Below are 27,783 nucleotides of genomic sequence, written 5' to 3'. Positions count from 1 at the left end.
TTTCATACAGGTACTATAGCGTACAATACATAAATAAATAAATTAATGTGGTTTTAAAGGAAACTAAAAAGATAAGCCAGGCAATTGAGAAAGTCATGTGACAGCAGCTACTGGCTTCCACACAAAGGTGCATACATGTGATTATCCCCACCCATATACAAATGTACACATTCAAATGAATAACACACACACACACACACACACACACGCACGCACGCACGCACGCACGCACGCACGCACGCGCGCATGCACGCACGCACGAACGCACAAATTGATAATTGGGGTCTGTGTCCTGCTAGAGGATGGCAGAAGGATGGGTCTCCTCACCTTCCAACTTGCACAGACAACCCGCTTCCATGGCTGTGTTTCTAGCATCACTGAGGCAGCATATTAGCATAAATGGCCTGGTTCTCACGCCCTCTACCTGCCCTGCTCTTTCGGAAGGTGGGCATGGGTCAGTGATATTGCAGACTGGGGTCGGCGACCTGATGATGTTAAGTGAGAAAACAGACTATGTAGTCTGAGTCTTTGCAAAAGAACAAGGGTCCTGAGCCAAGGACGGCATGGGACACCTCCATTCCTCTGCTTCCCCCGGCACTCGAAGCAGAAGTCTCTAGTTTCCTTCTTGACTTGAGCAGGGGGCCTGCGGCGGTGATCAGGGTGGGCGGGGAGTAGGCGGGGGCGACCGCCTACTCAGGGCTTGCCCCGCCTCCTCCTTTCCATAAACCGCCTTGTGGGACAGTCTCACTCTCAGTCCCGGTGTCCGGGAGTCCAGGCTGGCTAGCTGAGATGACTTCCCTGGGTTTGGTGATGGAGAACAGCCAGGTGCTCCCCGCCTTTCTGCTCTGCAGCACACTGCTGGTCATCAAGATGTACGCGGTGGCTGTCATCACAGGCCAAGTCAGGCTGCGGAAGAAGGTGCGTGCGCTGGTAGGAGTGGGGAGGGAGGAGAAGGAGATCAGCACTCTCCTGGCTTTTCCATGCAAGAAAGTCTGGGGACTGAAAAACGTGACAGAGATGTTATCTCAGCGTACAGTGGGAGCAGTTTCAAGGCTGCTGCCACCGCAGCCCTTCTGGAAGCTGGCTTGGCCTTCAGCTCCTGAACCTTTTTGGTATGAGAGCACTCCGGGTGGCGGGGTGGAGGAGTGGGGGGGTTTCCCTCGCGAGTGGAGCACAAGAACTCTGACAGCGAGAGGTCTCCGGACATGGCAGTTTCCCCGGCAGGCAAGGAGATTTCATATCTGGGTGGGAACCGGCAAAGCAGGAGCCTAAGAAGGCTTTCCGTGGAAATTCCCACTCCCCATGGACGCCGCATACACTCGTGGCACTCTCTAGCCTCGAAGGACTATAGGCGACATTCTCTGGTCCCAGTCCCGAACCTACACAGAGCTGGTGGGAGTGGCCAGGACTCCCGGACCCCTTCCAGGGGTCCATTGGAAGTTGCTAGAAAACAGAACCACGTAAGGCATCTGTTCTTTATGTGCACTTTTCCCTAAACCAACATTTGTCCAGCCCAAAGGCGAGGGTCATGGAGGACGGGGTGGGAGCAGGTTGGGCCTCTTGCCTTCCAGCCAGGTTCAGCCCTGGGGCAGGTACTGACAGGAATAACTGCAGAGCTGCCACATATTGTCTCTGGCTCTTCTGTTTTGGTTAGTCCTGGGACAACAGATGCCAGGGAGAGATAACTACATTCTGTTCTTGTCCCCTCTGTAGGGCCCCCAAGGTTGAGCACTAAGTTACCATCAGGAAAGGCAGTGAGAGTTGGTTCACCTTGGTTGAGAAGCTTGGGCTTAGGAAATGCCTGCCTACTGTGGGCTCCTTCCATCCCCTTGGAAGTTAACTTTCTGACTCCAGAGCCTGACTTCCTCCTGGGCTCCTCTCCCATGACCAATGATGCAGGGGTGGAGGGATGTCTCCTCTGCTTTGGGCCCTGGGGCCCTTCTGTGGCTGCCAAGAGGGACCAGGGTTACCCTCTCTGTAGAGAGGATGGGAGCCCATTCCGGATCCTCTCCCCAACAGCCTGGAGGCGTAGGCAGTTGAGAGAAAGCTCGGTGTCCCTCTCAGCGAACCTGGAGACTGGAATGTCGAACACACCACCCATGCTGGTCCTTAAGACTGGTTCCTACTGGAATCTGCTGTGCATAGCAGCCGCCGCAGGCCCTTCCTGGAAGTGCATGCTGAGTGACCCTTGGTGACTAGAGGTGGCAGCCTGACACCTGATTACAGGAACTCCATTGGTGGCAAAGCTGGGTCCTCAGAGTTGGGGGCTTCGGAGCCAGGAGGGAGGAATTCAGGGTGGGAGATCCTGGCCTCTCTGTGCCGTTTTACATTTTTCTCAGGCAGGGCTGGAGCAGGCTCATCTACTAGCTGGGGCTCCCGGGACAGTCCCAAGTGAAGCTCTGTGGGCTTCTTTCTCCTCACAGTTAGACAGGTTGATTCAGATATCACCGGAGTTGATGGGGGACCTTTGCCGGATAGCTGCAAGTCAGTCGTGAACAGAGACCCTCAAAGACGGGTATGACCTCAGGCCTCTGCTCTCTTTTCCATAGAGAGATACTAGGCCCTCCTTTGGCTGCCCCTGCTTTCCCAGTGATGCCCAGGTGCTCCATGTCATCCTGAGTCTGTAGACAAGGCTGTTGGAGAGCAGAGAGCTTCAGAGCCTGGTGGGCAGTGAGGGGCCTAGCTTTTGACCAGGCTCCTGAGTGCCCTAAGGGTTCCTACCTAGCTGTTTGTTTTCATCTTTCCAAATGGGGTCTCACTACATGGGCCAGGCTGCCCTCGAACTCACAGAGATCCACTTACTTCTGCCTCTAGAGGGCTGGGATTAAAGGCAAGAGCCACTCTGCCCTACTATTTATCTTGTTTTAATTTACTTTTTGAGGTTCTGGTAATCGAACCTAGGGAGGGACTTTCTCATGCTAGGCAAACACAGAACCTGTGTCCCTCCTGTGTATATTCTAGACTAACTAGTCACACTGAGCTCCAGGCGGATGGTCTCTCATAACCTCTGAGCCCAAGACATGGGCAAGAGGCACCCTTGAGCTTCCTTACCATGAGCTTCCGTTCTGTGGCACAGAGAAGAGGTTTGGGGGGAGCAGGGTGAACAGTTGATAGACCCTGTGGCTGTCCCCTAAGCCCTGTCCTGAGGCGGGAACCTCCTCAGGGTGGTGATCCTCAGCTACTGTGTTTCAGGCTTTTGCCAACCCCGAGGACGCGTTGAAACGTGGAGGTCTCCAGTACTGCAGGAGTGACCCAGATGTGGAGCGCTGCCTCAGGTGAGTACCTATCAGTGTCTAGGACTTGGCCACAAACCCGGCTGGCACCTGTCCTTGCAGAGTTTCGCAACCAGGGACATGAGAGTCCTCTGAGTGTCTAAGGGTGTCTTTGGGCCTGATTTCTCCTCTCAGACTACTACAGTTTACTCATTATGTTTGTCTTGGAGCAAGCAAGTTCTCAGGATCTGGAATTACAAAGTTCAAGGTTGGTGATGCGTGTCTGAAAGCCCAACGTTTGGGAAGTGGAAGGAGGACTCTCGATCCGGGTTCTAGGCCAACTACAGAATGAAACCATTTTTTAAAAAAAGATGTATTTATTTATTTTATGTACTGAGTACACTGTAGCTGTCTTCACACACACCAGCAGAGGGCATCAGATCCCATTACAGATGGTTGTGAGCCACCGTGTGGGTGCTGGGAATTGAACTCAGGACCTCTGGAAGAGCAGTCAGTGTTCTTAACCACTGAGCCACCTCTCCAGCACCCTGCAGAGTGAGACCAAGCAAACAAACAGAAAATGAAATACAAGTGAGATGCTGTGGCTTGCACCTGGGATCCCAGAATTTGGGAGGTTCAGGCAGAAAGATCAGGAATTAAGACCAACCTCTGCTACAAGTAGAGAACCAACTTCCACAGGTGGGTCTCCAACTTGTGTGCGCGCGCACACACACACACACACACACACACATCTTCTTTCTCTATCTCTCTATTTCTAAATGTAATAATAATAATTAATAGTAGTTGCTATTATTATTTTGGTCTTTTAAGACAGGTTTCTATGTGTAACAGGCTTGGTTCTCCTGGAACTCACTTTGTAGGCTAGACTGGCCTCTGCCTTCCAAGTGATGGGTTTAAAGGCATGCACCGACATTCCCAAATATTTGTTTGTTTGTTTTTGGTTTTTGTATTTTGGTTTGGTTTTGTTTTGTTTTAGAGACAGGGTTTCTCTGCGTAGCCCTGGCTGTCCTTGAGCTCACGTAGACCAGGCTGACCTCGAACTCAGAGATCTGCCTGCTTCTCCCTCCTGAGCACTGAGAGTGTCTAGATGTAAAAATCATTTTTAAAGTTAGTCTTAAGCCTAGGTATTGTGACACACACCCATGACGGCAACGTTTTGGAGGCTGAGGCGGGAGAATTGCCCTGAGTTCCAGGCTGGCATAAGCTAGAGGTTAAAGCGCAGCCTCATAAAGCAAAGCTGTGTAAACTTCCCCTAGAGACTAAATGCCGATTTTTAGCAGCTGGCTCAGTATTGGGGTTTGGGAACATTTCTTTGCTGTAATCTTGTTGGTAATCCAGAGTGAAGAGGGGCTACTGGGGTGATGTAGGCAAGGATGATGGGCAGCTGGACCCGGTGAGATGTGAAACAGACCAGCACACACAGCTCCCAGCATAACCCCTGCCTCACAGGCAGACATGGGTGGAATGCTGTTGCTTCCCTAACAGAATTCCCCTCTGAAAACAAACTCCCGGAGGCTTTCCTTATGTTTTCTTAGCCATTGACAGCAATGTACACACTTGTGGTTTTCAAAAAAAAAAATGACAGCAACGTGTCATAGGAAGTGAAACTCCAGGCTTTCCAGCAGAGAGATTGGCTAATCTGTACGCGTTCCATCTGGCGCTGTCCATGCGTCGTTTAGTGAGCACCTACTATGCGGCAGACACTGGTACTAGGCACTGGCTGGTTTCATGAATAAACGGCCTTGCCCAATCATGACCTTACTTGATTGCCTGGGCAATTCTGAGCCACTGAGAAAAGGAATCCAGACAGTGATCCCAGCCAATCAACAACGTGTGTGTGTGTGTGTGTGTGTGTGTGTGTGTGTGTGTGTGTGTGTGTGTGTGTATGACACATGTGCCTGTTGGACCCCTTGGAACTGTGGTTACAGATGGCTGTAAGCCTCCATATGGGTCCAGGAATTGATCTCAGTGGTCTTCCTCAAGAGGAATAAGTGCTCTTAATCCCCAAGCCATCTCTCTAGCCAGAATTTTATTTCATATCCTCTCTAGGACTGCAGCTTAAATGGCTGACATTAGTCTAGCATTTTCTGAACGTTCCCTACCCCAAGGATGCTGTAGAGCTGTAGAGATCCACTTGGTGAAGCTTCTTCTTCTTCTTCTTTTTTCTATTTTTCGGAGCTGGGGACCGAACCCAGGGCCTTGTGCTTGCTAGGCAAGCTCTCTACCACTGAGCTAAATCCGCAACCCCTCAGTGAAGCTTCTTTTAGGACTTACTAGGTACTTGGGCTGGGGGACTGGGCACCTGGGTAGCTCAGGAACCCTGCTGACTCCACACACATCACAGGAAGTTGCGGGTTGGAGATGAAGTTCTGGTTGGTAGAGCGTGTGTATAAAATAGAGTTGGAGGCTAGCCTGGGCTATATGAGACCCTATCTTCTGAAAGGAAGGAAGGGAGGAAGGAAGGCAGTGGTAGCAATTTTTTTAATCCCACTACTTGGGAAGCAGAGGCAGGAGGATCTCTCTGAATTTGGGTCCAGCCTTATCTACACAGTGAGTCCCAAACCAACCAGAACTGTGCAGTGAGGCCCCGACTCTAAGAAGAAAGTGTATTAGCCGAAGCGCAGAACTGAGAATCACGCCTGCTCCCCACCACTGGGCACTGGATGGAGAGGAGGTGGGGTGGGGACAGTTAAACAATTAGAACCAGGGCAGGGCCCGTGGCCCACCCTGCTGTGAGCACAGGAAGCACAAAGGCTGGATTTTGGATTATAAATGTGCTTGGCAGAGTAGCACATGCTCGAAGACAAACCAGCCTGGCTCTGGGGGCAATCGGGGGCCAGGTTTAGAGAATGGAACCGGAGTGGCAGGACAGGGTACAGTGGCTAAGAGCACTCGTTGCTTTTGTTGAGGACTCAGGTTCGATTCCCAGCACCCACATGGTGCCCTTTTCTGACCTCCTCAGGCACTAGGTACACATGTGGTACACATATGTACACGCAGCAGAATACTCACACAGGTAATAAAATAGAATAATTTAATTCTGTTGTTTTTTTGTTTTTCGAGACAGGGCTTTTCTGTGTAGCCCTAGCTGCCTTCCAGTTCACAGAGATCTGCCTGTCTTTGCCTCCCTTGTGCTAGAATCGAAGGTGCAAGCTGGCTTAAAATTGTTTTAAGATTAAAAAGATGGATGGAGCAGAGACCGCCTGGAGTGGTCCTCCCTCGCTGCACCTGGAATTCTGGCCTGAGGGAATATCAGCAGCAGGAGTTCAAAGCCAGCCTTAGCCGCACAGTGTGGCAGCAAAGGCTTGTACAGACCACTCCATGAGGCAGCTGTGGGGAACGACGAGGCCTTGTGTGGATGTGTAAGGAGCAGTGAAGTCCTGAGTGTGTATCGTTGACATATGAACAGCCATGCCAAAGACTAAAAGCTTCAGATCCACGGGGGCGGCAAAGCCTTCCCCAGGTCCCAAAGTGGCAGGCTGGGTAAAAACTAGAAACTGAAGCCTGACCTGCTTCCAGTTGGAGACCTGCTCTCCTACAAAGACCTCCTGAACCCGCCACCCCCTGTTCTGTACACAATAAACTCCTGAAGGAGAGCACGGCCCACCAACCCCAGCTTTCCTGTAAGCAGGTCTGTTCTGTCAGTCATTCTTTCTCTCTCCCAGTCAAAGCAAGTCCCAGCCTTCCAGGACGTGTACCTGCCACCTTTTCCTCCCAGGACTTGTCTGCATTTACAGATGGGGATGTTTTCGCCTGCAGCTGTGTGGAAATTCTAACACAGGGCTGTTTCCCCAGGGGGAACACCTGACCCTGTTCCTCCTGTTTCTCACTGTTGGGGCTTTTAGTCTGAGGAAAGCAGTTTGCCAGGAAATTGGGCCGCCTCTGCTCCTCAAAGGACAGTATGTCTGTCTATTTATCAGCAATGGACACAGGCTCAGAGAGGAACAGACACCTGCCCGTGGCCTCAGGGCTCCTGTTGACAGTCAGAGCTGGTGGCCCCTGGTGGAACCCCCATTTCTCACTAGGGTGGGTGAGGGCCTGTGGCAGGTTATCAGCTGGAGGAGAAGGAGCAAACTATGGAGGAGCAACCACTGGTCTAGCAATATCTGGAATTGCTGATTTGGAAGTAGCCATGATGGGAGGGGGCAGTGACAGGGCCTTGCATTCTACTTTTCTATATTCTTTGGGTACTAACACACACAGCACCCCAGCATTGAGGAGAGTGATGTTATCTGTAGGAATGAAAGTGGCTTGCCAAGGTCTGACCCTGGAGCTGTAACCCGGTCTTGCAGGAGGGCTAAACCTCAGCACCCCACGCCTCAACCGCACCCCATTTCCTCAGCCCTACCCTTTGCCAAGTCCCTTCCTGAACCTCCCCTTTTGGCACCAAGCCCCACCCTCCTTGAACCCTGAGCTCACGTTCACGTGCGTGCGGCTCGGGGCGAGCTGGCAGAGACATGTTGCTGAGCACTGTAACCAGCTGCTGCCATCGCCCTGGCCTGGGGTCGCTAGAGGGCTCTCCCCTGTGCTGACACTTGCTGCTGCAGTCAAGCAGCCCTGTTCCCAATGCCTGCTGAGGGTGAGGGGCAGGCCTGATGCCACGGGGCTGGGGTGGGGGATGGAGGTGAGGGACTGCGCAAGTCTCCTCTGGTGGGAACTGGCTTTGGGCGACTTTTTCCTCACTCCAAATAGTGGTTATTGGCGAGACACACGGCTCCGTTTCTCTGTACGTGACTCCCTCCATGCCTTTGTTTGGATCCTGTGGCAGGTGAACTTTTTGTTTTTTCAACATCCTGGTTTCCCCATTCCTCCCTGCTCCCTGCACCACTGTGGCTTTGTGGGGGCTCCGTTGTGGTTTTAGACAGAGAGGGAGGGAGGTGCTAGGGCAGAGCTCTACCCATTCCCAGCCACCTCTCCCTCAGGCTCACCCCTCTGCTGCCTGGAGAGGAACCAGGGAAGTGTGTTTTCTCTGCGAGGTCCTTGTCCCCAACGGGGGCCTGCTGTACAGACTAGGGGACCCCCTCCTCCTACCCGCATCCCAAACTTCCCGACCCAATCTATGGTCTACGGATTTTCTGCTCACATTTGTTCTCAATTGGTTTCTGAGTTAGAGTCTCACGTAGCCCAGGCTAACCACAGAGCTGCTGTGTAGTCAAGGCTGGCTTTGAACCTCTAAGCCTTCCAAGGGCCTAGAGTACAGGTGTGAGCTAGCACACCTGGCTCCGGACTCTCACTTTTAACCCCCCTTGGTAGAGGTGTGCTTGAACATCCGTGTGAGCCCAGGGGCCAGCCTGGGCTGCTGTTTCTCTTGTGCTGTTCCACTGTGTTCCGAGACAGGACTTCCTAACTTGGAGCTAGGCTAGGCTGGCCAGCCTATGCATCTAAGGGAGCTTCCTGTCTCATTTCCTGTGATCTGGGATTACAGGTAGACCCAAGAGCACATGGGTTTAAACTCATTTCTTCACTGGACACTTTACAGAGGGTAGCGTCTCCCCAGCCCTCAGACCCCTTAGATTAAGGAGGAGATTGTCTGGCAACTGAGCCCCTCCCCCTCACCGTGCTTTCCCCAAAACTTTCACATGATCGTCTACTCATAGCTCCCTGTGGCGGGCAGAGCTCATCTGAGACAGGTTAGTTTTCTGGGACGGGTTTTCAAGAGTGTTCCCAGACTGGCTTGTGTGGGGAGTCATAACGGCCTCAGCTCTTAGGTCTCCCGCCTTTCCCTGTGGTCAGATCCCTAGAGTCCATCCAGACCCGTCACCCTGTGTCATGGGCCACTGTGGTATACCCCACAACAGCTGAGCACTGCCCTAACCAGGTTTGCCCTGTGTCTGTGTCACAAGGTCATGATCCAGGGGGAAAGGAGAAGGAAGAGTCACATGGACGTGTCTCAGGAAGATGGAGGCTGAATGCAATACCTGGGAAAGTTCCAGGCCCTGCCGGAAGTGTGGGAGTGTGTGTGTGTGTGTGTGTGTGTGTGTGTGTGTGTGTGTGTGTGTGTATGTCTGTGTCTGTGTCTGTGTCTGTGTCTGTCTGTCTGTCTGTCTGTGTGCCTGTGTCTGTGTGAGTGTGGTGTGTTTGTGTATGCATGTGTCAGTGTGTCTTGATGTGTGTGTCTGTGGTGTGGTTTTTGTCTGTATATATGTGTGTGGTGTGTATGTATGGTGTGTCTGTGTATGTATGTATGTGTCAGTGTTTCTGTAGTGTGTGTGTGTGTGTGTGTGTGTTTGTGTTGTGTGAGAGACTGAGAGGGAGGCATGGTGTGTAGAGATCAGACTCCTGAAGGCAAGGTCTCTCACTGAATGGGGAGCAATACCCCATCTCCATCCTCTTTCCTGCTAGGGTTATAAGTGCTTGTAGTTACAACCTGCATTTGTCTTGTTTTAAAATATGATTAGTGGAGATTTGAACTCTGGTCCTCACGATTGTGCAGTAATCCCTTTACCCACTGAGCCTTTTTTATTTCATTTTTTTAAAGAAAGAAAGTCTTCTATATAGCCCAGGCCTGCCTCGACTTACTATGCAGCAGAGTATGACTCAAGATTTAGTTACATTCTTATTTTATGTGTTTGCTTGCATGTTTGAACGTGTGTACTGCGTGTGTGCCTGGTACCTTCAGAGACCAGAGGAGGGCGTCAGATCCCTTGGAACTGGAATTACAGATGGTTGTGACTCACCATAGGGGTGCTGGGTTCTGAACCTGGGTCCTCCATGAGAGCAACAAATGCTCCTCATTATCAAGCTTCTCTCCAGGCCCTGACTTTGAACTCTTGCTTGTAGTCATTTTCCAGCACACCCTGTCAAGTAGAGCTCGGGAGGAGCACATCCCCACCTGAGGATTTCGTATGCCCTTGGATGAATTTCATTTTCCTCACGTGTTGCCTGGTACCTCACCCCCACCCACTTCCCTCTTGTGTGCTTTACTGGGGCAAACAGGTCAACTTTGAATTCTGTGCTGTTCCTACCACAGGACCTTTGCACGTGCTGGGTACATCCCAAGAAGATCCTTCCCCTTCCTGGCTGGTTTAGCATCATTTAGTCTGGGACACATCTCCACCCCCTGACTACTGCCCCAGTCCCCCTGCAGCATTGGGGTGCTGGGTGCTCCAGGCCCCTACTTGGTTCTGCCTACTTCTTCGCACTCAGTAAGAAGTTGGTGGCTCCTTGCTAAGATTCATTTTTCCAAAAGGAAACAAGCAGAGGCCACTGAAATGGGTCACCACAAGAGGGCTGGGGCCAGGTTGGGTTTGGCCAGCGCTGCTGGTTGGATGCACTGCAGCTGGAACTGGCTGCTTACTGAACTGGGGCCGGTCCTGGGAAAGGTCATGGCTCAGTCACTGGGTTCATGTTTATCTTATCGTTCATCGGTGGCTCTGGGCATTCGCTTCTCCCGATGAGGGTGGTTTGACTGCCTGTTTCACCCTAGAGAGAGGTGACAGTCCAAAGGGGAACCTGGAAACTGAATGGTGGCTGTTGGGGCTCTCTCCGTGGGCTGTTTTTTTATGGTAGGGTTGTACATAGGCCTCCTGCCGCGCCTGTTCCCAAAAGAGTCAGACACCATGCGAGAAGGAAGGGAAGGTTCGCCAGAGTCCTGTGCTTGGCTGGGTTGATAAGTGGAAGAATCCTACAGTTATCTCTGCAAAGATGTTGCTTGGTCAGCTTTAGGGGTGGAAAGAGACGGAGACCAGCAGGAGACACGGCTCAAAACCTGCCTTCAGAGAGTGTCTGTCACTCGCCTCTGACCCCAGTTCTCTGAGTCCGCCTTTTTCTGCCTGGTGTCTAAGGGACAGAAGGGACTGTGGGGGGGTATGGGAAAAACTAGGCCCAGCACTAAGCCTGCTGTCACCCTCTGCTCCCCAGAGCCCACCGCAACGACATGGAGACGATCTACCCCTTCCTCTTCCTTGGTTTCGTCTACTCATTCCTGGGACCCAACCCTCTCATCGCCTGGATACATTTCCTCGTGGTCCTCACAGGCCGTGTGGTACACACCGTGGCCTACCTGGGCAAAATGAACCCACGCATTCGCTCCGGGGCCTATGTTCTGGCCCAGTTCGCCTGTTTCTCCATGGCCCTACAGATCCTCTGGGAAGTGGCCCACCATCTGTGACCAGCAGCTGAAGCCTCCTCAGATACCACAATGGGGGACGGAGCCATGAAGGCTGAACCAGAGGACTTGGTGCCCCTTCTAGAACAGGGATGGGCTCAGGTCCAGGGTTCCTGGCTAAGCTAGGTGTGTGGATCTCTGAGCCTAATGTGCAAATGTGTGTCTTAGCCTTTTGGGACCCTGGGTGATGTGTCCGATTAGAACCGCTTACAGATTGACAGAACATCCTTCACCTCACAAATGCCTTAAACTTCCTCTTACCCATAAAGCAAAGGACAGAAGATTGTCCAACAGAGCCATCATGCCATATAGGGCTAAGGATGAGGGCTTCTCAGACCTACCTGTAATTCTGGCACAGCCAGAGGAGAGACACGTGACTGGTGTGTGTCTCAGGGCGTCCTCACAAGAGGCCCAGCAGTGGCCGGCTCCCAGTGGAAGTAGGGTGCCAAGTTTTCAGAGGAGGGCAGGTCAGAGCTTCCCTGTCCCCTGTTGATACCTCTCTGTCCTGCCTTAGCTAGCACAGGCTCAGGGTGAAGCAAATGTTCCCAGCTCAGCCTGCTCCTGCGCGGCCTTGGCTCCTCCAAAGACTGAAAGTCAAGGATGGGCTTTGACCAACCGCTAAAAACCGCACCTGTGAGGTTTGAAGATGCCAAACATCTACTCCTGTGAAAAATCTCACCTATGTGTGTGCAGTGTCCCTCCAGAGTCCTCCTGAGACCGGTTCAGGCTTAGCCATTAAACAGCAGAGTGTGACCTGTGAACGTTCCGTGTCTAAGCCTCGTGCTGTCCCAGATGGCCCAGTGCCTACTGGGAATTTTCAGGTTCTGTTCAGGTGCCTATGTTTTACTTTTGTGAGGCAAGGTCTCACTTAGCCCAGGTTTGGCCTCAAACTTACTGTGCAGCCAGGACAACCTTGAGCTAACAGCCTACCTGTACCTCCTAAGTGCTGGGATTACAGGCCTGCAACACCACGTGTCAAGCCAGCGCAGACGCAGGCGACGTCTGGGTAGAAATCACTCCACCAGGCTGCTCCAGGGAAGTCCTTCTTCAGCAAGGAGCTCCCTGACAAGATGGTGTTTGCCTTGGGATCCAGAGATGTCTAAATCCTGCCTGCCAAGTGGGGACTCTTCCTGTAGCTGTGCCAACCTAGTAGCATGCTGGTTTTCTGCTCTACAGATGGAGACAGAAGTGACCACCTGAAGGGGTAGGGTCTGCTCCAGAACCTGGGACATTCGGGCTTCCCACCCAAGGCTGCTGCCTAGTTATACTACCTCTCCTCCTAGCGGGACAAGCCCTGTGCCCCAGACCTGCTCTAATGGGGTTGGGAGAGAGATTGTTACTGGAAAGCTAGCCTCCGTTTCAGCCTCAAACAGCTACAGTGTTCTAGAGGGAACAGCACTGCCCTCTGGTGGTGAGATGAAGCCTTTGCTCAGCTGAGAAAACAACTGTAGATAGGTACCAGCTGTCCCCGAACACTAGGCTGGATGTGACCTTCGTCTGTCACTGCTCCTCCCCCCCACCGCCTCAATTAATACTTAAAAATAATTTAAAGGAGGCATTTCTGCATTTTAGATATGATCAGGTGCATTTGGGCAAAAGACTTCTGCATTTTAATTTTATGTAGATGGGTGTTTTGTATGAATTTATGTCTGTATTATATGTGTACCTGGTGCCCATGGAGGCCAGAAGAGGATGTTGGATCTGAAGTTACAGTTGTGAGCCATCGTGTGGGTGCTGGGAATTGACCCAGGATCCTTTGAAGAGCAGCCAGTGCTCTTAACCACTGAGCCACCTCTCCAGATCCATTTTAGTGTTTTAGATGAGGGATTCAAGGGTCCAAGAAGACTTGTCCTGAATTCCTGGGCTAGGACAGGAGAGAAGTCTGCAAGGTGGGGTCCAGGAGAGATAGGGGCTGGAGGAGTTCGTGCAGGGCAGATAAATATTTAATTCAGTGTTTTCCTCTCTATGCAAGGCAGATAAATATTTATTTCAGTGTTTTCCTCTCAAGAAGGTAGGATTGTTAGGGCTAGGTGTTCTAGTAAGAACCTGCTAGTTGCCTGCTTCAGAAGACGCCTCACTCACGATGTCTGTGTGCTGCGAGGCCTGTGAGATGGAGGCCAAGGGCCCCTCGGAGGGTCTACTCATGTGTCTGTTCTTGCCCATCCCCTAGCACTGCAGTGGGAAAGGCAGCAAACAAGGGACTGACAGCCTCACGTGGGGTAAGAAGTCTCGGTCCTCTGATCCCTGCTGGGCTGTCCAATGGGGAGGGAATCCCGCTGATGCAGCCCAGGAAGTGTAAAGAGATTCAAGTGTACACGCCTTTAATCTAGCACACGGGAGGCGACAGAAAGGTGGATGTCTGAGTTGGAAGCCAGCCTGGTCTACGCAGTGAGCCCTTGTCTCAAAAACAAAGAAGTCAGCACCGGTGTGCTATGGTATGAAGTGCATTGGATGGGGTGGGAAACTGGGGTAAGAGGACCATTAAGGTGGTCAGGGGTACCCTTGCTATGTTCAAAGTGGGCGAGAGGTGGGGACGGTGGCTTCAGCTGGGTGTCACGGGGCAGCTGGCAGGAACAGAGGCAGGACCCAGTGACCTGTTCTGGCCTAGCCCTCATGGTAGGGAATTCAGGGAGTGATCTCCTGGCTGCAAATCTGGGCTCGAGGCAGTGGCTCCAGCCTACAGCACAGGGCACAGCAGTGTCCGGGGAGGCAGCTTGGCTGGTCCCTCCTGCCGATCCTGCCAGAAGCTGCCACACAGCACCCGCAGCCCTCAAGCGCTGGTTCCACACCAGCATCCCTTGCTTCCTTTTTTTCTTGCCTGGTCTGAAGCCATCTGTGGTGGTTTGACTAGGAATGGCCCCCAACAGACTCATGGGTTTGAATGCTTAGCCTGTAGAGGCCCCCAATAGACTCATGGGTTTGAATGCTTAGCCTGTAGACAGTGCACCGTTAAGAGGTGTGGCCTGGTTGGAGGAAGTGTGTCACTGTGGAAGTGGGCTTTGGGGTCTCATATGCCTGGCAGGGCAGTTTCCTGCAGCCTTCGGAACGAGATGCAGAACTCTCAGCTCCGTCTCCACGTCTGCCTTCATGCCGCCGTGCTTCCTGCCATGACAACAATGGACTGAACCTCTGAACCTGTAGGCCAGCCCCAGTTAAATGCTGTCCTAATAAGAGTTGTTGTGGTTATGGTGTCTGCTCACAGCAATAATCCTACCCCAACCCTAGGATCAGACACTGGTGTGGCTGGGCTCATGGGGCCCCAGGGTGGAGTGGATTGAGCAACAGCCTGAAGTCCTAGAGTCCCAGACATAGGAGCTGGGCGAGGATGGGCCTCCAAGAACCTGGGAAGCCACAGCTGTCCCTACTTAGTGCCCAGTGTCTTGGGGACATGTCCCAACCTCTGAGTGAGTTGGTGTCCGTACGAACCCAAGGGCCAGTAGTCAGGCTGTCTGTCTGCATGTAGGGTGTGTGTGTGTGTGTGTGTGTGTGTGTGTGTGTGTGTGTGTGCGCACATGTGGGTACATGCATAATATCATGGTAGATATGTGGAGGTCAGAGAACGCTGGAGAGACGGGTCAGTTCTGTCCTTCCATCTCATGAGCTGAGAGACTGAACCGAGATCCTTAGGCATGGGAGCGAGTGCCTTTACCTGCTGAGTTATCTTCCTGGCCAGTATAATCTGTGGACCGCACTCTGGCAAAGCAATCACAGCCATCCTGAGAGCTGAGATGGCAGACACGGGCCAATGGCATTAAGTTGAGAATTGCCTAACCATTCCTGGACCCGGACATTTATTCAGTCAAGTTGTTGGGTAATTAATTTCCCAGGATGCATGGCCTGTGCTTAGCCAGGCATAGTCACGTATCAATCCCTACTGGAATTACAGGCCACCACACCAGCTCACATGTAGTCCATCTTGTAGCCCAGGGTAGCCTGAAACTCACCATGTTGCATAGGCAGGCCTGGAACTCGATATAGGCCAGGCTGCCTCAAATTCAAAGCAATGCTCCTGCTTCAGCCTCTCTAGTGCTGGATCTCACTGGGCTCACAGCCATTATTTTTAGTTTCATACCTGTAATCCCAGGGCTCAGAGGAGACAGGAGGATTAGAGGTTTCAATGTTAACTCCAGTTATGTAGATTTTGAGGGGTCTGTGAACTACTTAAGACTGTCTCGAAAATCAAACAGCCAGACATGGTGGCACATACCTTTAATCCCAGCACTCAGGAGGCAGCAATATAACAGACATATGCTGTGTGACACAGTGGCATAGGGTTGGGGTCCGATGTCACAGTGGCATAGGCTTGGGGTCCGATCTACTCTCCTTAAAGCGCAGGCTCCCTTTGGCAGGCTTTCTTTTCTCCCAGGAGACAGCTGCGTGCAGGGCATGCAGTGCTGGTGGGATGTGGGATGCGCCTGCACCAGCTACAGGTCTGACCTACTTCACTTTGCAAGTCTGAATGAGGAAATTAGGGAGTCTGTGGGTTATGTGGGTTATTTTTGTCAACTTGACTAAAAGTGAGGGCCATCTGAGAAGATGGAATCTCAGTAGGAAAAAATTGCCTGCAGGCAGGCTGCGGTTCTTGTCTGCAATTTTCTTGACTTCTGATGGGCATGGGGGGGGTCGTCTAGCCCACTGCGGGTGGGCAGGTTGTCCTGGGCCATATGTTAAAGCAGGCTGAGCCGGCCACGGGGAGCCAGCCAACGGTGTCTGCATCAGCTCCTGCCTCCAGGTTCCTGCCTTCAGTTCCTGCCCCAACTTCCCGTCCCGGTAGACTGTAGGCTGGGAGATGAGGCAAACCCTTTTCTCCCCATCACCATGTTTATCACAGAGGAGAAAGCAAAACAGGGCAGTTTCTCTTCCTGTTCACCAGACAGAAACTTAGAGTTCAGAATCGTTCTGTCTTCTATTTTTGTTCAATATGTTGGCAGTCTAGAACTTGACTGTTCGTTTGTTTGGACACACTAGTTTATTAAGAATTTAAAAATTCGAATGTGTTTGGATCATATTCAATCTCCTACTACGTCACCTAACTCTTCCCAGACGCACCTCCACCTTCCCACTCTTTTCTTCTTTCCCCTTCCTCTTCCCCCTTTCCTCTTCCCCCTTTCTTCTTCCTCCTTCTCTTCCTCCTCCTCTCCCTCCTCCTCCTCTCCCTCCTCCTCTTCCTTCTCCTCTCCCTCCTCCTTTTCCTCCTCCTCCTTCTCTTCTACCCCCTCTTCCTCCTCCTCTTCTACCTCCTCTTCCTCCTTCTCTTCTGCTTCTTCCTCCTCCTCCTCCTCTTCTTCCTCTTCATAAAAATGTCCACCACCTCCAAACCAGATGTGGTGAGCAGCACTCTCTGAACAGGGAGGGCTCATTTCCTTGCCCACTCACAGTATCTAGCCAGCCTCCCTTTGAGACAGGAACGCTCTATAGTCTGGTTGACTTGAAATTCATTATGTAGACCAGAGATCTGCCTGCCTCTGTCTTTCAAGTGCTGGAATTAAAGGCTCCCCTGCCTGGTGGGAGGGAATATTTTTTGAGGCTTATTTTATTTTATTTTACTTATGCACGCTCACCTGCATATGTGTCTGTGTGCCATGTGTGTGCACGGCCCACAGAGGCCAGAAGAGAACAACAGAATGAGCTCTCTCTCCTTGTGGCCCTGGACAAGAGTCACAGATAGGAGCTGCCATGTGGGTGCTGGGAACTGAATCCAGGTCCTCAGGAAGAAAAGGCAGTGTTAAATATACACCTGGCCGGGAGTGTTGACGCATCCCCTTTTAACTGGGGAAGCAGAGGCAGGTGGATCTCTGAGTTGAGGCCAGACTGGTCTACAGAACAAGTTCCCAGACAGCCAGAGCTACACAGAGAAACCCTGTCTCAAAATCACTCTCCTCTCTCTCTCTCTCTCTCTCTCTCTCTCTCTCTCTCTGCATGCACAGTGTTTGAGAGCAGTGGCTCCCCTGGAGCTGGAGTTGGGTACTGGAACTGAACGGGGACCTGTGTAAGAGCCACACACACTCTTAACTGCCACACTGTCTCTGCATCCCCACGGAGGGAGGATTTTGACTTCCTCAGTGTCTACCTCTCACCCTGTGCTCCGCCACAGTAACAGCTGCTGGATGTGCAGCTCAATTGGTAGAGAGCTTGTCTAGCCAGCATGCACAAAGCCCTAGGATCACTTAGGCCAGGTATGATGGGGCATGAAGTGCCCTACCCAAGGCCCTGAGCAAAACTGAGCAACACGCTGTGGTCTTTTACTAGTCTCTCTCTCTCTGGTCTTTTACTAGTCTCTCTCTCTCTCTCTCTCTCTCTCTCTCTCTCTCTCTCTCTCTCTCTCTCTCTCCCCCTTCTCCTCTTCTTTCTTCTTCTAGAATCTTTCTCTCTCTCACTCTGCTTCTCTCTCACACTCTGCTTCTCTGTCTCTCTGTTCGTCCCTCCCTCCTTCCCTCCCTCCTTTGTCTACTATAAGAAATAAAAGCAGACACAATGTCCTCTTTCCTTGGTAAAATAGGCAAAGCCAGGGAAGAATGGAGTCCAAGTCCTCCTGGGCTGGGCTGGGGCCTCAGGTACCTTGACTTTATAGAAAGACGATAGCCCGGGACGGGTGCCCAGGAAGCTGCCCACACAGATCTGCAGCCAGGCACAGCGGGGACAGCAGTGTTTAAATAGTTTCGGCTTTGCAGAGAGGGCGGCAGGCCCCTCCCTCAGCTTCCCAAAGCAGCATGTGCAAACTATTAAGTCAGTTTATTTTTTCTAGAGTGCCAGAGTGGAAGTGACATTGACGTCCTCCTGGTCATCTGTGGGAACAGGGCCTCCAGCATTTTCCAAAGCTGGCATATCTGGGGCCCTCCTTGCGGGCCCCCACTAAGTGGGACCCCATGTCTAGGGCAGACGAGCCAACCTTCAGGGATTTTTTTTTTTTTTTTTGTGGTATTTTGTCTCTGGGGACTACAAAGTAGAAAGTTGGCAGGCTTGGGAGTAGGGTGTGGCGGAGAGATGGCTCAGCAGTTAAAGTCGTTTGCTGCTCTTGCAGAGAACTCAGGTTCCCAGCCCCCGCATCAAGTAGCACGCATCTGCCTAGAGCTCCAGTTTCAGGGGGGAATGACGCCCTCTTCTGGCCTCCACAGACACCTGCAGCTCCACCGTGCACACACAGACAAGCAGGCAACATACAATGCATATAAATAAAAATAGATTTGGAAAAAAAATGAAATAGAAAGATGGAGGGTCCACTACCGTGTCTACTTTTAGGTGATGTAGGGTGATGTGTGCGCTGGGCAAGCAATCTACCAACAGAGCTACACCCCAACCTTCCAATACCTTCTGAAGAGACACTGACGCCAGGGGATGAGGAGGTGCCTCAGTGGTCGAGTGCGTGCTGCTCTTTCAGAGGATGTGAGTTTGGTTCCCTGCACAGAATCAGGCAGCTCACTGCATATAACTCCAATGCCTTGGGGTCGCCCTCTTCTGGCCTCTTTGGGCACTACACTCACATGTGGCCACACGTGTATACAGAGAGAGAGAGAGAGAGAGAGAGAGAGAGAGAGAGAGAGAGAGAGAGAGAGAGAGAGAGAGAGAGAACCACTCCTCCATTGCTGGTGGGATTGCAAACTGGTACAGCCACTCTGGAGATCAATCTGGTGGTTCCTCAGAAAATTGGAAATGGTTCTAACTAAAGACCTAGCTATACCACTTTTGGACATATATCCAAAAGATGTCCCAGTGTACCACAAGGACACGTGCTCCTTGTTCATTGCAGCCTTATTTGTGATAGCCAGAAGCTGGAAACAACCTAGATCTCCCTCAACTGAAGAATGGATACAGAGAATGTGGTTCGGGCTGGAGAGATGGCTCAGCGGTTAAGAGCACTGACTTCTCTTCCAGAGGTCCTGAGTTCAATTCCCAGCAACCACATGGTGGCTCACAACCATCTGTAATGGGATCCGATGCCCTCTTCTGTGTGTCTGAAGACAGCTACAGTGTACTTATATATAAATGAATAAATCTTAAAAAAAAAAAACAAAAACAGAATGTGGTTCATTTAAAGAGCTATTAAAAACGAGGATATTATGAATTTTGTAGGCAAATGGATGGAACTAGAAAATGTCATCCTGAGTGAGGTGACTCAGGCCCAAAAGGACATGCATGGTATGTACTCACTGATAAACGGATATTAGCCAAAAAGTACAGAATACAACCTACGGACCGTAAGAAGTGTAACAAGCAGAAAGGCCCACGTGAGGAGACTTCAGTCCCACTTAGAAGGGGGAAGAAAATAATCACAGGAGGCAGAGGGAGGGAGGGGCCTGGGTAGAAGAGGGAAGGAGGAGGGTAAAGGGGAAACAGGATCAGGTATGGGGGGTGGAATAGGAGAGAAGCCCAGAGGGTTAAGACAATGAATGGAAAAAAGCAGCCTAGGGAGGGGAGGTGGGAAGACTCTCTAGAAAGTACCAGAGACCAGGGAGGTAAGAGACACTCAGGACTCAATGGGGGTGACCTTAGCCAAAAATGCCTAAACTGGGGAGAGGCAACTCGAAGAGCCCACCTCAAGTAGATAGATAAGGCCTCAAGTGGAGGAACAGTGTTACTAACCCAGAATTGTTCCTTTCTAAAAGAACTTCAGGGACAAAAATGGAGAAGAGACTGAAGGAAAGGCAGTCCAATGACTGGCCCAACCTGGGATCCATCCTATGAGGGGGCACCACGGCCTGATACTACTACTGAGGCCATGTTTTGCCAGACTGGAGCCTGGCATGGCTTTTCTCTGAGAAGCACTAACAGCAGCTGACTGAGACAGAGGCAGATACTTACACCCAACCATTGGACTGAAGTCGGGGTCCCCTATGATTGAATTAGGGGGAGAATTGAAGAAGCTGAAGGGGAAAGTGACCCCATAGGAAAATCAACAGTTTCAACTAACACAGACCCCAGGGAGCTTCCAGAGACCAGCCATCACCCAGGAGCATACAGGGGCTGGTCCAAGGCCCGGTGCATATGTAGCAGAGGACTGCCTGGCCTTGCCTCAGTGGGAGAAGATGGGCTTGATCCTCCAGAGACTTGAGGCCCCAGGAAAGGGGGAGGCCTGGATGGGGAGCACCCTCTTGGAGGCAAGGGGGAGGAGAAATGGGATGAGGAACTGTGGGAGGGGGGACAGGGAGGGCATCAATGACTAGAATGTAAATAAAATAATTTTAAAAGACTATGTATCTCTTTGCATTTGCCAAATGAATACAGGTACCCACAGAAGGGTGAAGAGGGCATTGGGCCTCCTGGAGGTCATGGAAGTTTGTGAGCGGCTCACCATGTGTGCTGGTATTTGAACTCAGCTTCTCTGGAAGAACAGCAAGTGCTCCTAACTACAGAGCCATCCTTCCAGCCATGTGGTGTTTAGTTTAAATTATCAACCTGATATAATATGGAATCATCTAGAAGGAAAAGTCTCATGAGGGGTTGTCCGGATCAAGTCGGCTATGGCAGACTGTGGCAAACCGTCTTGATTACATTAAATGATGTGAGAAGACCCACCATTGTGGGCGGCACCATTCCCTACGCTTGGAGAGGGGCAGGGTTCAGTCTCTCTGCTCTTAACTACAGAAATAACCAGCTGCTTTAAGATCTTGGCACCTTGACTTCTTCACAGTGCTGGCTGTCTCCTGGTGTTATAAGCTAATATAAATCCTTTCTCCCCTTAGTTGCTTTTTGCCAGCGTATTTTGTCCCCGCAACTGAAAAGAAATTAGGGTACCTCCCACGGACGCCACACTTCCACATGCTCAGCAGCAACAATATAATCCCTGAGCCCCTCTCCACCTTCTAGGAATGGTCATCCCTCCTCTACATCCCCATGGAGTGAAAGAGATGTGCCCTGGCCACCATCCAGCAACACTCCTCTAGGTGTCCCAGTGGGGCTCAGAATGGTTCTGCCTCCTGCCCCTCCTCCCATCTGAGGACCACACTTAAAGCTCTGTACAGGTGTGCAGGCAGTGAGCCCCACTGAGGCTGCCACATGAGCCAGCCCAGGCCAGGTGTTGCCCTTAGATGTCTACCTAGCAAGACAGCTATAATTCAGGCCACCCAGGTCCTGGCACCCTCTGGGAGCACCCGTCTTGCCCTTCTGAAGTCTCGTGGAGCTTAAGAAAAATGTTTTTATTCCTTAAAGAGAAAAGCTTTTTGGTTTTAATACATAAGTAAGTGAGTTCCTTGGCGGACTCCAGCTCCGCCTTCTGGCCAGGCCACCCCAGGGGCCTTAGGCCACAATCTCAGCCACCATAGCAGTGACCTGTTTAACTGTTGCTTCCAGTACCCAACAGGCCTCTGGGACTCAGAGAGCTGCGATGGAGAAAAAGGCACAGGAGAGGCTGCCCAGTTTGTCTGAGGACAGGGACGGACAAGGCTACTTCCTTTACTGCGGTCTGCCATTGGGCCAGGAAGGAGGCTGGGCCCAGTGCACATTGTCAGTTCACTGTGGGCACCTGGCTGTGGTGTAAGCTGAACTCTTTGGCCTTGAGGCGAAGGCTAGCGATGCTGTTGGCCATATTGACTCCAGGAGTTGCAGGACTTGAACCTCCGGGGCTGTAGGGAGGCACCGAGCTGTGGAGACAGGAAACACAGGACTCCATTGGTGAATCTGGCTAGTCCTACTTCCCCTGATGAGCTCAGGGTAGCCCTGACCAGGGTTTCAGGGTTGAGGGAGGAGACAAGCATCCAGAGATAGCCTCCCCAGCCCACACCACTATAATCCCAACACCTCGGGTGCTGAGGCAGGAGGACGGCCTAAGCTACACTGTAAGATGTTCACCTTTTATTTATTGGCATTCCTCTGTGGATTGTGACCCTCCTGAGAGTGGGACATGTGCCCTGTCCCCTAGTACTGCTCTGTGCCCAAACGCTTCTGGGTGAGGATAGGTCAGGGAAGGAAGTTGGAGACCTAGGGGCCTTACAGTACCTGCTCCCAGAGTCTCATGGGAGGACATGGAAGTCCTGGAGCTGTAAGACATGGTGGCCCAACTAGCATTCCCTCCTTCCCTCCTGGCCATCTTGGAGGAAGCCAGGAAATCTTTTTAAAGATTTATCTTATGTTTTATTTATGCGTATGATTGTCTGCCTACATGTATGTCAGTATACCACCACGTGAGTGCCTGGTCCTTATGGAGAGTGTCAGATCCTCTGGACAATTTTGAACAGCTATGTGGTTTCTGGGAATGGAACATGGATCCTCTGCAAGAGCAGTCAGTGCTCTTAACTGCTGAGCCATCTCTCCAGCCCAAGGAAGGAACTTTTTATTCTATCTATCTATCTATCTATCTATCTATCTATCTATCCATCCACCCACCCATCTATCACCTGTCTGTCTGTCTGTCTGTCTCAACAATGCCACTCTTCATGGCTCTGAACCTTGCCAGGGCGCAGGACAGAAAGACTTGTCCTCAGGACTCCCAGACTTTGTTTCCCGTATGTAGGATGAACAGAGAGCTGGGTCCAGCTTGAAACTCTTCCTGCAGCCTTCTAGTTATCTCAGTGTGGAGCTCACTCCATGGCAGGCCTGGCTTCCCCCCATCTCTACATGTGTGTGCCTACAGACAAGCATATCAATGCTTATATGGACACACACACACTTATGATCCCATGCATATGTGAGCGCTCACATGCAGGCTCCTAACCCCCCCCACACACACACACTGTCATGTACACACACACACACCCACACACCATCCAGCTCTCTTCAGTTCCCCAGAGAGGTGGCCTTAACGATCCCATGGGTGACTAGCTGCACCTGTTAATAGAAAGGAGGCCCCCACTCTCACCTGTAGGGGGACGATGCTGGCCAGGATAGATAATCTGGGCTCAGTGTGGTAGGTCGGGGGGCCACAGGCTGCTCAATGGCTGCCTCCTGGCCGTAAGACTTGAGCAGCGAGGCAGAGCGGGTAGCCAGCATGGCACGTTCGTTCCGGCGAAACTTGGCACGGCGGTTCTGGAACCAGACCTGGGAGGAAGAACGTGGCAAGCAGGGTTTGGAAGACTTTGAGGGGACCTACATCCTTGTAGATCTGGGTACACGCTTGTGGTACCCCAGACCTGAGCTGGTGGCTTCATTTTCTGACCCTCTCTTGACTCTTTAGAATGGGGATGACCAACACTGCCTGCGTTACGTCCTGGGAAGTGCGATATGCGAGGAAAACAAACAAACAAACAAACAAACAAACAACCTAATGGACAGGTGAGCCCTCCAGTCCTGTGGTTACAAGGGGAGGGGGCACCCAGGGCAGGGCTCTCCCAAAAGCTTTCCACGCAGCCCTGCTCTAAGGTGCTAGCTGTGTGTGTTTGTGGTGTGTACATGCACACGTATTCATGTGCATCTTTATTTTGCACCCCAATTGTCTTTTTCTTTCTATTTACTTGTTTGCTTTGCTTTGTTTGTTTATTGAGGAAGAGCCTCACTGAGCCTGGAGACTGCCCGTTCTAGACTGGCTGCCAAGGATCTCCCAGGATCCTCTTGTCTGCACTTCCCCAGCACTGTGGGTGCACAGTGCCTCCCTCTGCCTCTTACATGGGTGCTGGGGATCTGAACTTAGGTCCTCCCTCTGTGGCAAGCACTTACCACTGGGCCGTCTTCCCACCCCTCTTCTACACTTTTGCCTAAGTGTTAGCTCCCTGAATCATAGCATTGCCTGCGTGTAGACGCAGACGCATCTACTCATTTCAGGGTTAGACCCTAGCTTCGTCAGGTTTCCATCTGAACTTCCTTCTCTTGGCTCCAGGTGCTCTGAGCTAACCATCTCCACTGGCAAGGGCCTGTCCCTGGGTCAACGGTGGCCACCAGTCTAGATGTGGGATCCCCGGGGAGTCTGGATGGACCCCACTTACTTGGACACGTGCCTCACTGAGGTTGACACGGCGGGCTAGCTCTTCACGCACAAAGGCGTCAGGGTAGTGTGTGCGCTCAAATACACGCTCCAGCGCCTGCAGCTGGCTGCTGTTGAATGTGGTTCGATTCCGACGCTGCTTCTTCTTCCGTTTGGTGGCACTGCCATGGCCGGGGCTGGGACAGTCACCTGAGGAAAGATGGAGAGTCAGTAACGTGGCTACTCTGTGAATACAAGGTGCCCTGTGCCACATGGGATCCCTGTGGCCCTGTCTAGGGACATCAGCTGTCGGCTACTCTTATACTGGCTTTCTTGAGTCTCTTTCTGCAGGACCTACGCATTGGAACATGTCCTCTTAGCTCTCCTGCTATCTTTGGCCTATGTCTATCCATCTTCTCACCCACCTGCTCATCTGTCCACCCATCCAAGTATCCATCCACCATATATCATCCATCCATCCATCTATCCATCCACCTACCTTTCCATATATCCATCAATTCATCAATCCACCCACCCACCCATCCATATATCCACCCATCTGTCCACCCACCCACCCATTCACCCACACATCCACCCATCCATCCACCCACCCACCCATCAATCCATCCATCCATCCAACCACCTAACTGTCCATATATCCATCAATTCATCAATCATCCACCCACCCATCCACATATCCACCCATCTGTCCACCCACCCATCCATCCATCCACCCACCCAACCACCCACCCGACCATCCATCCATCCATTCATCCATCCACCCACCCGTCTGTCCATCCATCCATCCATCCATCTGTCTGTCCATCCACCCATCCACTCACCCATCCGCCCACCCATCCGCCCATCCATCTGTCCAGCTATCTCTCTGTCCATCTGTCTGTCCATCTGTCCATCCATCCATCTGTCCATCCATCCATCCATCTGTCCATCCATCCATCTGTCCATCCATCCATCTGTCCATCCATATATCCATTCATCTGTCCGTCCATCCATCCACCTGTCCGTCCGTCCATCCATCTGTCCATCCATCCATCCATCCATCTGTCCATCCATCCGTCCATCCATCCATCCGTCTGTCCATCCATCTGTCCATCCATCCATCCATCCATCCATCCATCCATCTGTCCATCCATCTGTCCATCCATCCATCCGTCCGTCCATCCATCTGTCCATCCATCCATCTGTCCATCCATATGTCCATCCATCTGTCCATCCATCCATCCATCCATCTGTCCACCCATCCATCCATCTGTCCATCCATCCAGCCAGCCAGCCATCCATTAATCCACTATTCATTCATTTGAGTCAGTGTCTTCCTTTCTCTGAACTAGAGCTAGACAGACTTTGTGGCCCCCAAATCCCTAGGATCTGCCCGTCTCTACCCAGACCCGTGCTACAGTTACAGGTACCTGGCTTTTCACATGGTTGGTGTGGGTCTGAACTCAGGTGCTTGCACAGCAGGGACTGTACCCACTGAGCCAATTCCCCGCTTCTAAAGTGTGTGCTTTAATAGCCGAGACACATCACTGCCATGGTGCCATGTCCAGGAGACACGGGAAAGTATGAAACAGAGCAAAGGCCCCAGCTTCCCCTGTCCCATGCCCCGTGGTCCCTTGCAGTCCCCTGTCTGCAGGGACAGACTGCAAGCATGCAGTCATGCCCCGTGCGATGTGGCTCTGCGTGGTCTGGTCTGTTTTACTTATTAACATTCTGGAGCCTTCCATCTCCGGTCTGCACACTTAACTCTGCCTTCCCTCCTGACCCTCCCTCTATCTGCAAAAACCAGTTTTCAAATTCATTTTTGCTCTAGCCCCCCAGTGTTGTTTTTTCAAGTATAATATAATGTGCGTAGTATTTTCTCTCTCATCTAAGGGCGTCGTTTGTGCTATCCATGTTTCTCCCCGTGTAACAAGCCTTCCAGGGCTCATTTATTTAGTTGGCGAACGGGACCTACCACTCAGTCCCTACACAACTGTGCTGCAGACTGTTAAAGGGCCCTCCTGGTAGACACTTGGTGTGTTTTGAGTCTTTGGAAGCTAAAAGAATATCCGATAAATTGGCCCATTGTAAACAGGAGCTTCCGGTTTTTTGCTGAGCACGTTTGCTGGGATTCCTAGAGCTGGGAGTTCTGGCCAATGAGTGTGAGATGTGGCCCCTCCACTGCTGCTCCAGAGGCCGCTGCTGCGTGTCTGCTCCTCGGCCGTCAGAGCCTGTCATCAGGCCATCTTTGGAATTCTAATCCATACCTCGTGTTGCTTCCAAAACCCTGTGATTTAGGGGCAGAGCACATGCCTAGCATAGAGAAGACCCTGGGTTTTGTCCCTAACACCACAGAAGAGAGGGCGTTAGTTGGGGGAGAAGGAAATGAAGAAAGAGGGGTCAGCAAGATAGCTCGGTGGCTAAGGGGACCTGCAGACAACCCTGAGTTCAATCCCCAGAACAACATGGTGGAAGGAGAGAGCTGCCTCCCTGATAGATGCCCTCTGACCTCCACCAGACTCACTGTGAACCCGCCTGCCCCCACCCCTCACTATATATATATATATATATATATATATATATATATATATAGAGAGAGAGAGAGAGAGAGAGAGAGAGACAGACAGAGACAGAGACAGACAGACAGACAGACACAGACATAGACACAGACACACAGACATAGACACACAGACATAGACACACAGACATAGACACAGACACAAACACACAGACATAGACATAGACATAGATAGAGGGCAGGTTTCTCTGTGTAGTCCTGGCTGTCCTGGAACTCACTCTGTAGACCAGGCTGACTTTGAACTCACAGAGATCCACCTGAGTGTTGGGATTAAAGACAGGTGCCAAAGCACACCCCTACTCCTGACCCCAGATCCCACTTTCGATTTATTTATTTTCAGTCCTGGGGATGAAACCAAGGCCTCGAGCTACTGCTGACCACTGAGGTACTGCCCAGCCCTGCAGACTCCCCCCACCCCCCACTGCTGGGACTTGGACTAACACTAAGAGTTAGGGACAGTGTGCTCTAGCATACCCGCCAGCCTGCCCCTCCATCCCCGTGTCCCGTGTCCTGGCATTTCTGTTTTAAAATGGCAGCAGCAGCTAGGCTGAGGGACCCCAGGAGTTACATTCAGAGTTTCCCCCATTGGGAATGATTTGCAAATGGGAGCCAAATGCAAGGGGAGAGGCAGCATCTGGGATCCGCAGTATGGCTGGTGCAAGCTGGCCTTGTCACCTGTCCCCTCCTCCTGCTCCCTTGTCACTCCACACCCGTCTGGTCTTAGGAGAAAAGGATAAGATGGATGAGTGTGCCTGGTGCCTGGGAATGTCCCCATCCCCACTCCTCCCCTCACCCCTCCCCTCCCCCACTCCGCCCCATGCCGGGAAAGAAAACCCAAACCAAAACAACTGAGATCGGGTGCTGAAAGTCAGGTGGTGAAAAAGAACCCGAAAGTAGGGATGGAATCCTCTGGAACACGAGCCATCCCTGGAGCTGACTCCCACCCTCTTTCAGGCAACACCACTTGGGCACACACCCAACGCAGGAGGCATTTCAGCCAAAAAAGGAGAGTTTTTTCGGGAAGTTTCTGAGCCAT

General features: G+C 51.8%; 2 protein-coding genes across 3 annotated transcripts in view; one reads left to right on the top strand and one right to left on the bottom strand.

The window, feature by feature from the left end:
* The first annotated feature begins 749 nt into the window (after nt 1-749).
* Ptges (prostaglandin E synthase) lies at nt 750-20,696 on the top strand. 2 transcript variants are annotated; one of them, NM_021583.3, is given in 3 exon segments: nt 750-918; nt 3,193-3,275; nt 11,094-12,095. In NM_021583.3, coding segments are annotated over 3 exon segments (462 nt in total). In that variant the 5' UTR covers nt 750-789; the 3' UTR covers nt 11,344-12,095.
* Nucleotides 20,697-21,454: 758 nt separating this feature from the next.
* Nucleotides 21,455-27,783, bottom strand: part of Prrx2 (paired related homeobox 2) — a 35,931-nt gene continuing 29,602 nt past the window's right edge. The window contains exons 2-4 of the mRNA NM_001415156.1: nt 24,192-24,379; nt 23,132-23,310; nt 21,455-21,917 (exon numbers count right to left, since the gene is read on the bottom strand). Of these exons, the coding sequence (NP_001402085.1) occupies nt 21,782-21,917; nt 23,132-23,310; nt 24,192-24,379 (503 nt within the window). The 3' untranslated portion in view covers nt 21,455-21,781. The remainder of the gene's footprint in view (nt 21,918-23,131; nt 23,311-24,191; nt 24,380-27,783) is intronic.

Source organism: Rattus norvegicus, chromosome 3 (genome assembly GCF_021556685.1).
Source record: "Rattus norvegicus strain SHRSP/BbbUtx chromosome 3, alternate assembly SHRSP_T2T, whole genome shotgun sequence".
Taxonomy (NCBI): Eukaryota; Metazoa; Chordata; class Mammalia; order Rodentia; family Muridae; genus Rattus; species Rattus norvegicus.
Note: the sequence above shows the minus strand (reverse complement) of the source record. Positions and strands in the feature narration are given on the sequence as shown.

Coding starts and splice junctions, on each gene's coding strand:
- Ptges (XM_087654051.1), top strand. CDS start 790: ATGACTTCCCTGGGTTTGGTGATGGAGAACAGCCAGGTGCTCCCCGCC. Junction 919..3,192: donor AAGTCAGGCTGCGGAAGAAG/GTGCGTGCGCTG, acceptor ACTGTGTTTCAG/GCTTTTGCCAACCCCGAGGA. Junction 3,276..20,562: donor GATGTGGAGCGCTGCCTCAG/GTGAGTACCTAT, acceptor AAATGAATACAG/GTACCCACAGAAGGGTGAAG.